This window comes from Sebastes fasciatus, chromosome 3 (genome assembly GCF_043250625.1).
Source record: "Sebastes fasciatus isolate fSebFas1 chromosome 3, fSebFas1.pri, whole genome shotgun sequence".
Taxonomy (NCBI): Eukaryota; Metazoa; Chordata; class Actinopteri; order Perciformes; family Sebastidae; genus Sebastes; species Sebastes fasciatus.
Genome location: NC_133797.1, coordinates 16,684,036 through 16,696,744, shown reverse-complemented (window position 1 = coordinate 16,696,744; position 12,709 = coordinate 16,684,036). Strand labels below are relative to the sequence as shown.

General features: G+C 40.7%; 1 protein-coding gene across 4 annotated transcripts in view; it reads right to left on the bottom strand.

Annotated features, from left to right (window-relative positions):
• Positions 1-12,709, bottom strand: part of npnta (nephronectin a) — a 56,871-nt gene that overhangs the window by 33,291 nt on the left and 10,871 nt on the right. For 2 of the 4 annotated variants that reach the window (XM_074629283.1, XM_074629286.1), the window contains exons 2-3: positions 11,109-11,209; positions 4,142-4,192 (exon numbers count right to left, since the gene is read on the bottom strand). In XM_074629283.1, the coding sequence (XP_074485384.1) occupies positions 4,142-4,192; positions 11,109-11,209 (152 nt within the window). The remainder of the gene's footprint in view (positions 1-4,141; positions 4,193-11,108; positions 11,210-12,709) is intronic. The other 2 variants (XM_074629287.1, XM_074629285.1) reach the window with 1 other exon arrangement.

Below are 12,709 nucleotides of genomic sequence, written 5' to 3'. Positions count from 1 at the left end.
TGGCACCCTGCCAACGAGGATTACCTCAGCGAATAATATTTCCCCCTTAGACTGAAGCTGAAACAATTAGAGCACCAAAATAGTAGATTGTAATTAGTGCCTCAGTAAAGAGCTGCCCTGCAGATCGTACATAGTGTGTGGAAGGGGATATTTTGAGTGTGCACGGAGACGTGGTAGATGCTGCACAGCTTCACTGACTGTGTTCTGTCTCAGGGAGCTGTAGGCTTACCCTGCTTATCTGACTGTGCTTACTGCAGCTTGCTGCTAAGCATGTCTGATACACGGGGCCTCAGCCAAGTGTTACTAATTTTCATTAAAAGCTTCATTAATTCTGTCATAATACACTGCAATCAGAAGACTTAATTATCACTGTGGTGGAAGAGGCGGCACATAGGCCTACGTGTGTGTTGTGTGTTTGTCGAGATTCTGCATGAGAGTGTTTATCAGGCCGTTTGTTGTGTATCTGCAAAAGTGTGATGGTGTAGATTTATTTGTGACAATACAGATGGTTTAATACACAGTGACAGTAATGCCATACCTAATACACCCAAACATCTGTCTCGGTACATAACCTCCAGCAAGGAGATTTAGCTTTTGGTTTCCCATGTTTGTCAGTATAACTATTAGAGGGAGAGCTTCACATTTCTCTTCAGTTTAGTTGAATGATTAAAAGATGAACAGGTTATAGCGGACGTTCAGAAAACAGCAAAACAAATGTAAGGGGTTGTTGTTTCAGATATCAGCGAGATGATGAAACATGATCCAGGAAGTCCAGTTTGGGTAATAAAATATTTTTGAGGCTTATCAGAGGGCCAAAACACTGCATAGTTGTTTACAATGCTATAAGACGTGTCCTTTGTCTTTAAGGTAGGTTCATCGTTTTTGCTGGATGACCCTGCGTTTATTTGCCAGAACTACATTTATATGATATACAGTATGCATATATCAACTCAGAGCAATCCTGCATGGTATTTTGATGGCGTTGGATATGTTTACATTGAATCAACACGTTCTCATCCCAACTCGTCACATACGGACACGACCCCTTTGTATCACTCTTTGGTTGCAGTAAACACGTGCTTAATGTTGTGAATAAAACTAAAACTTGCTTAGGTTTAGGCAACAAAATCACTTAGTTAGGTTTTGGAAAAAACTACATAGTTGGGCTTAAAATTACTAAACTTTTACAGTGAAAATGTGACTTGACGTTGTGAACCCGGGACATGAATGAACAGCTGATTGTAACATGAAAGTGAAACTTAATGCACAAGACACAAACAGCAGTCTCCTGGATGAAAGCCTTGTGTTTGTTGGCCCCATAAACCTCCCCACCGACCCGCCCGGTGTGTCTCTTTCGCTCTTTAAACTACGTCACCACAGTCACTCTGTGACTGGAGCACATTCTCAGAGCTGCTGTCGATGGCTTTACATTGTAGTTAATTGAAAGCCTGGTGCGTCTCATACCAGCGCTAAAGCGTGCCTTGTGCAGCGGTATCGAACGTGGACGGCCGTGGCAAAGCGTTGGTATTTGGCACCCTGGGAATCAGAACAGGCTGGTTGAATCATGCAGCCTTGTAGAGAAATTCAGTCTCTAAATGCTTCATGTTTTCAATCTTTATTAATAAATATTAGAAATGAAAGCTGCTTTAACACATATTGAGGGAAACCTTATAAAACTGAAGAACAAAGGGCTGAATAATACACTCTTAATATGATATGCGTACTTTCACAATCGAGTTACAACCTCAGAAATTTCCATTCATACACATTCAGTATGAAGGTCCGTAGTCTAAGGAAGGACATCTTTCGCTGCTCAGGTTTCAGTCTGTAACATTGTTCAAACTGAATTCAAAGGCACAAAGGTATGTGATGAATCCTTTAACTGGAGTCGATAACATCTCCAGACTCATTCCACTTCATTTGCCTATGTAATTAAATTGAAAGAAAGTATTGTTAGCCCACTTGGAGCTCACAGTACTGTTATATGAGCCAGGGTGTTAACACACTGAGCAGTCTAAGGTCACGATTACAAATTAAAAATGGTCCAATTTGTTGGAGGAAAAGGATAGGTTGTACTTTTCTGGAAGTAGGAGTTTATTAGACGTTGGTCTGGTCAGCAGATGAAATGAAAAAAGCATGTGATGTCGTTAGTTAGAGGGAAGTCAAGTGGAGAGCTTTTTGTTATTCTCGTACTTGGGGGGAGGATTTGATTAGCAGGATCAGAGGCGGCCATCAACAGCCTTCGCCTCGGAGGGTATTTTTAAGCCTCTGGCCTGGCAGAGAGATCAGGGAAATGGCCAGTGATCATTAACCACAGCAGAGGACACGGAGGACTAAAAATGGTCGTAGCAGCTGGAAGGCCAAACATAGCATGTATGACCCTCGTCCCATGAACACCATCAAAACATGCCGAGTGATGACACACTTTCACTCTGGTTTACATCAGCCATTCCTGCTGCTACTGATGCAGAATCTTTTGATATATCGACGGTTCATGGATGCCTGACAGTAAACACAAGGGGGAGTATTATTTTTTAATTGACACTGATATTGCATATGAATGTTTGTAGTAGTTTAATGTATTTAAGTGAGATGGGAAAATCATTACTTATTCAATTACAAGCTGCATTATCTTGCAATCAACTAAATAATGATCTAAGGCTGCTTATAATCATTATTTTTTATTATCGCTTGATTTGCTGATTGTTTAGCTTTTTTATTAATCAATTGATTGCTTGAAAAGTTCTCTCTTTTAAAAATTGCTTATTTGTCAGACCAACAGCCCCAAACCCAAAAGTAATTCACAATTACATGCTTTTCAAACTAAGAAAAGCAGAACATTCTAGCATTTGAAGAGAATATTTTGCATTTTTGCTCAATAAATGACAAAAAAATCTCTTATCAAAATTGTTCAGCTGATTACCTAATTCAGTGGTCCACAACCTATTTCCCTTAACCTATTCCCCCCCACACTTTCTCTTTCTTCAACTATCTTTAATGAATATAACTCGGCAGTTTCGTCAACATAAATAAAGTGATTACGTCTTGACGGATTCACCAAGCGAATGCAGATACATAATATGATCTCTTTTTTTGTAACAACTTAATTAACTTACTATAATAGTGTTGGAACCAAAATATATATATATTTTGTCATTGTGGTTAAATAAATGTAATTTACGGTGTTGTTAGACTGCTGCTTGACCGCCCTGTTAATACAGGTGCGTCAAGCAGGAGGGCAAATAGGTTTTTGACCGCAGTGAAAATGTTGCTTTCGAAAGGCTAAACGCCAACAAATATGGATTGAAAATGAATATTTCGTTAGATTTTGCGACCAAGTATCTTTTTAAGTAGTTTCATTTCCAGACTTTTGTATAAATCATCTTGTTAGTGTGTTATCATGATTTTAGTTATGCATGAGCAAATCTAATTTGACAACCTCAGAGCAGACAAATTCTTGCGAACCCCCTGTGATCTTTGGTCCCAAACCCCAGGTTGGGAATTGCTGACCTAATCAATTAACCAACTAATTGTTATTGCATACTATACAGATCAGAGGACAGATCGTGTAGTGTCTGGGGTCTGAATTTGTTCTATCGTGTCTGTGTGTAGTGAAAATGTCATTGATCGACCGGGTAATGTCTTGGTGAATGTCGTTTACCTAAGTGATGAAGTATGATGGCATTGGCATTCTCCACCTGACTGATTTCTGTGTACTTACGTATGCAGACCATCTCCAACCACAGTGAAACGCTCAGATATTACTCTGCACCGCACAGATGGATATATTATGGATATATTAATTAAAAAACATTATGGATTTCAGCTTTAAGGGTTTCATTAGTATTCTAAGGGGTCGACTGGAGGGGCGGGTGAATCTTAATGAAACTGAAGAACTTCAGCATAATTCATGTTAAGACACAGCCTCAGGTGAAATCAGGTCTGCAGAGTGTGTAAGCTGTTTGCATAGATCCGAGGCCGGAGGGAAGAAGATGGCCGCTACCAACCGAGGGGCGTGAGGTGTTAGTGGGGGGCTGGGGGACTTGGCTCTATAAATAAGTGAGTGAGCCCAGGATTCAGAGGATGTGCCCCCAGCAATACATGTCAAGCAAGATTATTTCAAGAAACATGTGGAGCTAACCTTGGGGCTGGCACCTTATCCCGGCTACTCTGTGTGTTAAGGCGAAGAGAGCTGCAAAACAAATAGCCAAACAAACAAAGGTTGCGGGCAATGTTTAGTCGTTGAGAGCAAAAAAATAAACATGATGTTAGAGGGCAGAGCCTGGTCATTTCGACAAGCAAACGTTCCTGGAAAAAAATAAATAAAAGAAAAAACACACAGTCTGGAGTTCTGGAGTCGCACATATTCCCAGTTGCCTCGAGGTAATTCTGAATGCATTTACAATTGAGTTTTAAAAATTTAAATGATGTCCGAATTAAACCACCGTCTCAGGGGATGTTCTGTTATTCCTTATCGCTCACATCTAAATGGAAGTGAATGAAGCAGTTTTAATCTTGCACACAGTGAGTGTGAAAATAATAATTCCCTCTTAAAATTGCACCACTGCACTGAAAGATGAAAACACCACTGATATCATTCAAGGAGATCACGGTCCTGCTTTCTTTAATATGAAAATAAACGCTGCAGCTACCTTACTGTGAAGAGACATTAGGTTTTTAAATCAGCACCGTTTCAAAGTGCCTTTAAAGCCACAACTGTGTCAAGTAATTCAGAACATGTGCCTTTTTATTTCCGCGTATATTCCCTGTAATTTTTTTACGAGCAAACCATTCCATTCTGTTTTCACCTTATTACCTCAAGGAGATGAAAAGGCACGCTGTTAGACGGGCCTTTACAGCCCAGTGGTCATGAAAGAAAGTAGAGCAGACATGGAAACACAGACAATCACGATAAAGTGAATTACTGAAACTGAGATATCACTTTTCTGCTTTCATCGCTCACTTGTTAGCTCAAATTACCAATTCAGAAGTCCTGCCTTAATCCTGTCCACACCATTTGTCAAACAAAGACCGCACTCAATCAAACTAAATCCCAGTCTTAGTGGATTTGTTAAATCCACCAGGACCTCTGAGGAAATTATAAAATGTGATCTATTTAATATGGAGGTGATATTCAAACCAGTTCCTGTACAATGCAGAGAATGTATTTCTTTCTACCAAAGCTTTTTTTTTGTCTTTTGGAAGAATTAAGTTAATATTTAACTTGGTCAAAACCAGATTTGAATGTTAATTTAAATGATTTTATTTCAAATCTCAAACCAAATCAAGTCTTTGGGGAGCCAGCTTTAGAGTCAAGTCTCAAGTCCTCAGTATCAGTCTGAATATAATCCAACCCTATCTCCAGACAATAATGTTGATATTAGACAATTCTGCAAAACCCAAGAACCGGCGATTCAACATTTGCCGGCCCAGCTATGTTAACAAAGCACAGAGAAATGTGGATTACAACACACAGAGAGGAGGAGCGACTTCATTCTCTGCTCAGGTAGACATTACTCCTCTATATCTTTACATAGCAAATCGTTTTTCACTGCGATATTAATGCTCTGTATCTCGTAAAGAGCACCTTTAACGTTAGGGAACGATTGTGGTTTAGGTCTAGTAAAAGAAGAACAAATAAACAAACAAAAGTGCAGGCTTGAGACCAGACATAGACTTCTGTCTCCTACATGAAAAGCGGAGGCAGTGCACCTGAATGCTCCAACTTTCACACTCCTACTCTCCACTTTGCTACTTATAAGGGCACACTACTGCCTGCATTGACGCTAAATGTTAACATAATCATGAAGTGCGGTGCAGAATTGTCCAATATGAACTTAAATCAGATGAATATAGTCATGAGTTCTTTAGTCAGTTGCTTCTTGATATTTGTAGTAAAACCCCAGACAGTTTTGCTTTCCAGAACGTCTAATATGGATTAAATTAGTTTCAAATTAACAACCTCATAGGTCTTGTATCACCTGATCTCAAATGCATGAAATGATTGGAGTTCCTGCTACGACTGACTTGAGTGGACCATTTGGATGCAAACACTAGTGGGATCAACTTGTTGATTAGAGAGTTATCCATCTTCATCAAGAGCGGAAGAGATGAAAAGTATTTTTACTGTTAACTGTATCACCCTGGAAATGCAAATGTTCAAATGCTCACAGTGGCAGTAAAATGTTCATGATGGCAGCTGGTTGGAATAAGTAGCTTCAAGTGTGGCTCTGCCTGCCGGATGGCCTGTCAGAACATTATAAGTGGAGCTACAGTCTACTATAAATCTAAAGCTCCTCTCTCTCTTTCTCCATCTGCCTGCTTTCCTCACTTGTCTCTCTCTCCCTCTGTCCTGACGTCTCCCCCCACTCCAGCAGCAATCATCTCTCTACCTCCTTACCTCTGAACCGTTTCCCTTACACCTCAGCATTTTTACTTCCTCCAACTTTTAGTCCTTTCCCACCTTTCTCTCTCTCTCTCTCTCTCACACACTCTTTCAGTTCTGGGAGCTTTAAAGGAAGAAAGAATCAAGGTTGATCTATTAAGTTTCTCACTCTTTGAGAGAAGTCTCACAAACCTATCGCTGAGCTCCGTGGCTGAGAAAGCCACAATCCTACAGCTCCAATCTAATCTCCTCTATCGCCACAAATACCAGGACCTGAAATCTGTGCCGACTGCATCCTCTCACACACATGATTACACTTTCTTTCTTTCCCAAACCGTCCACCTCCTCCCTCGTCTATAAGGTTTAAATCAGCAGCTCACTGACTTGATGGAGTACTGATTGTAAGTCTCAAGTGAATGGATTTGAGCTTTGCACCCCGGCAGGAGCATTTGGAGGCATTAAGGCGAGCACTCACCGAGTGATTTAACTCGCAGAACAGATTTGGTTTTGTAGAAATAAAACGTGGTGGAGTGAAAATGCTTTAGCGGCTTGATATAGTGGTTAAGCTCAAACTTATCTCATATTTTAGCCTCAACATGGAACACGTGGGACTCCAGAACAACAAGGAAAACATGTACACACACTGCTGTTTGGCTGCTCGAGTCATTGATGCAAACATGACCTTTTTAATGTGACTGAGCTTGATTTATTATAAAGTAAATGTCACCTATGATGTATCATCACTAGGGCTGCCCAATTAGACTAATCGATCGTTTAGGTCTTAGTCAACTAAGATTTCTTTAGTCGATTTGTCTTTTTTATGCTTTTTTCATGCTGAATGATATATTTTCATGAAACTTATGAGCACATCTCACAAACACACGATTTAAAGTGGTGCTTTTGTGTGATTCTTTGTGGAGAAACTCAGTTTCACAGATCTGTAGATTAAAATCAAAATCGTATGAGTGTTAGTCGACTAAGTCAAGGACAGCCCTTATCTTTGCCCTTGATCTCTAGAGGCAAAACAACAAATGTGTTGTGTTGTGGAACCGTGACTACACTACGACATGTGCTGCAGCAATTCTCATCACTGTTTGGGTTTTAAGTGAGTAAAATCTGAGCACATGAATCACGTCTTGCCCCCTAATTTAAGCTTCTGTCATAATAAAGTCGTCGTCTTCTTTCTCGTCCTCATCCAAAACCCACATCTATTCCACCTTGAATTTTCTGAGCATGGGAAGCTGCAAAGGCAGAGAGCCCAGTACAGATGCACTGGGAGGTATTGGGCATTGAGATAGCTGACGCCTGCCAGGATTACTGCTGAGTCTGGCCCCCATGTTCAAACAAACACTATCAAATGATACAATTGAGTTGTCTCAGTAAAACTGTGCTGCTTTTGCTTAAATCATCCCAGCACAGATTGTGTAGTTCAAGTGTCAAGGCCTTGGGAAAAGGTAGGAGGTTTTATTACAAAAAAAAACACCAAAAAAACTCTCTAATTTCCAACCATGAAATCAATCCCCTCAAGCTACGAGTCTAGGTCTGTCCCATAAACCATTAGCATAACTTGTTTTCCTGACTCCAAGTGTTTATATAAGAATAAAATTATCATATTTTGTTTCTAATAGAGATGAAGCAAAAGGTGGATAAAAAGCAGATTTGTCTTGGAAAGACCTGAGGTTAATCTGGCAGAGCTAAAAAGAAATACAGAAACATTGAGGCCATGAACTCAAGTAATATTGTTTGTGTTCTCCAGAACAGAATAAGAAATCTTGCAGCGCGCTCCAACATCAAGTGAAAAGATGGCACTCTGCCACTTTTACATGCAATTGGAGTGAAAAATAGCTGCTCAACCCAGAAAATACAGAAATCTTTTAGCTGCAGCAGTACAGACCTTTGGGCCCAAAGCAGTGTGTGACATATTTCCCACAAAAAGAACATCCAAAATACAACAAATAAACAAAATGTCAGCTACAGCATGGCATGATGAGCTTCAAAACATGAGAACATAATTATGGTGATTTCAGCAATGAAAAACACAAAATGAGTGGATTAAAAAAAACATTATTTTAACAAGCTATAAATAAGTGGCCAGAACCAACATGCAGAGTTATGAGCCTTTTTTGGTCTTTTCCACAGGAGGAACTTAACAACCCAGAATATGAAGCTTCCAGTAACCTTAAAATTGAACGACTCGTGGCTTTGGTGCTAGTTCCTCATTTGTGTTTTCACCGTTTTCTCAACATTTTAGATATGCTTTGCTGAACAGCAACTTTTTATATTGATTCAAAAGGAGACAGACGTTGTCAATTTCATGCACTGATTTGCAGTTGTGGGACAGACAACAATAGAAGAAGTGGCACTAATCCTGACATTGATTTTCTTTCACATGAATTTGAGATGTAAAATTGTATGCCAACGAAGACAGAAATAATTCCAAAAGAGGATGGAAAAGATCAGACAGTGGAGAGATAAATTGAAGGATCAACTTGTGAGAGCTACAGGTCTGAGGAAAGAAAATGAAAATGAGCATCTCTAGTGCGACAACAATAACTTTGCCGTGCTGGTTCAACAAGTGGTCGCAGTATTGAAATGCGGGTTACTGCTGTGTCTGCTTACACATTGGCTTGACTAATCACAATGGGCAGCACTGCCTGCATCCGCTGACAGTATCTGGAGCTTGGATTTAGTTTCGCCTCCTGAGCAGATCTGAATTTTAGTTTTAGGAACGCGGAGAACAGTGGAAACAAAACCAGAAGCTTTGACAACAGCGACATGTTAAAGCAGTAGTTTTACAAGAAATACACTTAATCGCTTTCTTGCAGAGAGTTAGATGAGAATATTGATACCACTCTGTCTGTATATATGAAGCTACAAGCCCGGTTGCACGAAAAGGCGAGTGAATGACACGATAATGCGCAAGGCAAAAGCATGTAATAAAAAACGGCTTTCTTGCTTTAGGCGTGTCATTTTTCACGCCATATAGTCGGTACTGACTGCATAATGACGTAGAATAAAACAGGAGAAAGGCCGTTAATGGCAGGCGGGAGGTGAGGTGGATGGGTCCAACAAACACAGGACTTTCAACAAGGAGACCAGTGTTCGAGACAAGTGTTTTGTTTAGTTGTTTCGTTACATTAATGAGGTTTATCACGTGTTTTCCGTACTGATGTTACGTTCTTTCTGTACATATTGTACTTAGTTTACAGACTTATTTTAAGGGCAACCATGATGTTTTTCCTAAACCTAAGTGAGTGGTTTTGTTTCCCCTGCTGGTAGGCTACTGCACCTTCATACGTAATATTCACACATCAGCGAGGCAAAACGTGACACTGACACGCTATCCTCTGGTGGACCGGCGGGTCTGTTACACGCTTTCGGGTGATATTGGATTGAGCTACCACTAGCAGCCAATTAGCTTAGCTTAAGATGAAGACTGTAAAGTGGGAAACAGCTAGCCTGGCTCTGTGTAAAGGTTAAAAAAATAAATCGACCTACTAGCGCCTCTTCAGATTTTTACCGTTGGACAGATCCAGGCTAACTGTTTCTGCCTGTTTACAGTCTTTGTGCTGAGCTTGACTGCTGGCTGTACCTTCATATTTAAAAGTCGTATTGAGCGTGGTATTGATTTCTCATCTAACTCTTGCGAAGGAAACCAATAAGTAGGCTGTATAATCGGTTGTTTTGGTCTTAGTCGACTAAGAATTCTTTACTCGATTAGTCGTTTTTTATGCTTTTTTCATGCTGAATTACTTATTTCCAAAAAACGTATGTTAAACACAAGATTTAAAGTGGTGCTATTGTGTGATTCTTTGTGGAGAAACTCAGTTTTACAGATTAAATCAACTAATCGATTAGTCGACAAAATCGTATGAGTGTTAGTCGACTAAGAATTTCTTTAGTAGAGAACAGATCTACCAAAATGTCTAACTATTCCTTCAACTTGCTTGTTGCTAAGTTCCTGCTGTGGAAAAAGCCCATTTCTAAGTAACCCCCGTATAATTAAACCTCCACAGCACAGCAGCAGCTATACCGGCACACAGGCACCAAGCCATGCAGAGGATTTGACATTTGTGAGGCAAGTGGCCAGATCTGAAACCCATGTTAGGATATTCACACCTCCCTGGGTAGAATTACAGGAGAGCGGAAGATGGTTACACAATGTAAATATGTCGGAAATGTGACGTGTTAATATTTCATACAGTTCATGTGACACAGGCGTGCGGTCATGACAGGAGACATCCTCTGAATCCTCTAAGTGGCGTTGCTGAATATAAAGATGAGTTGAGGTCTAGCACTCCTGACAACACCATGGGTTATGTGCACACTGCTTGTTCTGGCAGCGTTACCTCGCTTGTTTTTTACAATTATAATCTATAATCAATCTCCCATCTACCCTTGAATGTGTTCACCTGCAGCTACAGCCTCTCCCTCATTATGGCCACCCTCAGCGTGAATATAAATGTCAGCTTTTCCTCCGGGTCCAACCGGCCATTACCATCAATCTTTACTCAAAGATTGTCCCAGGTGTGACGCTCCATTAGCTGTATGTGTTTCTGTTGTGACAAGGTGCATGTGTGTGTGTCTCCCAGAGCCCCTGGTTATTGTTGTAGTGCTGCAGCATCTCCCGTGTCTAATAGCATCTTTGACCCCAGCTTGAAACCTCGCAACCTTGTTAGCCCTGTTTGCCCCCAGTAGCAGCAGCAGGCATGGTGGCACTCACGCTGGCAGTGACCCCAGGAACGGCGTGTCCATCCCCAGCAGCAGTCCACCCTGGCCCCGTATCGACACAGGCCGTTGGACGAGGCCATCTGCCGCGGCCACCTGTGAGGGGATGACATAATTAGTTCACAGCCAATTAAAGTGTCTTAATGAAAAGCAGGGGTCTTTTTCAATGTTGTTTGGAAGGATGCTTCAAAGCGTTCACATTCATTTCATTTTCCTGCTGTATAGAGAGAACACACTAGTATTAAGTCTTTTCATTGGCATGAATACAAGTAATTTCCATTCTTTTCACCTGTTAAAGGGTTTTTATTATTGTCATGTACAGATTGTAAAGCCCTTTGAGGCAAATTTGTGATTTGGGGTTGCGTATAAATAAAACTGACTTGACTAATCTGTGTATATGCTTTTAAGTAAATAATCGCGCTTCAATAGCACTGAACGTTCTGTCACATGTAGTCTGTACTGACTGCAATGTAAACACAGCCGTGTAAATATGCTACGCTCAGAGCTAGTGACGTAGAATAAAAAGTGAGAAAGAATGCTTACGGCGGGTGGGTGGAGAGGTGGATGGGTCCAACAAACACAGGACTTTCAACCAGGAGACCAGTGTTTTGTTTTGTAAGGTACGTTAGTGACATTTGTGACGTGTTTTTTAGTGACGCATGTGATCTGTTTTCCATACTTATATTACATTGTTACCGTATTTTACTTAGTTTTCGTCACTAGCGTAGCCAGAAAAAAAACTGTGGGTGTACATCAGAAAAACTGGGTGTGCCACATGATCCAGAGGCGAACTGGGAATGAAATTCAGCCCAGGACTTTGAGATGGAGAGGCCCTTTATTTGAGAGCCTGGAGAGCGCAAGCAGAATTTTTTTTGGCAGTTTTAACACTATTACAGCCACCCCAGCTGCCACCTCAGTATATATTTATGAAAAGTTTTTGCTGGTCGGAAATTCACAAGAGCGGAACTCCGATGTTCGAGTGCCAGTGAATGCTGAAAGAGATGACTGCCGCTCTGTTTTTTCGTGCTAAATGTGTGTGTACGATTGCAAACTTCCACGAGTAGAAGATAGAACGGCTGCAGATGAATAGTGGCAGGTTGTTTTGTTTAATAATAGTAACTCGTTTTAGCAATGCTATAACTAAAAATTCATTCTGCATCTCTTTGGGTGGCACAGGCACCCCCGGCACACCCGTGGCTACGCCATAGGTTTAGGTACTTATTTTAAGCCCAACCATGACATTTTTTCTAAACCTAACTAAGTGGTTTTGTTGCCTAAACCTAACTGCAGCCGTTACCGTAGTTTTGTTACTTGGCGTACAAATGACACACGAAAAGCCAAAAATGCGTCTCCATGACACGCGGAGCGTTGTTGTAATGCCTATTAAAATTTGCCAGATCCCAAGGTGACAGCTTTCAGTTTAATATCACATTAGACAAAGAACAGCAACAAATAGTCCCATTTGAGAAGCTGAGACCAGGATGTGTTTCAAATTCTTGCTTTAAAATTGAATAAAATATAAAAGTAGACTTTCCCAGGGTGTTGAAGGCTGTCTTTTCACTGCCCAGATTATGTTTTGTGTCATGGAAATAAAAC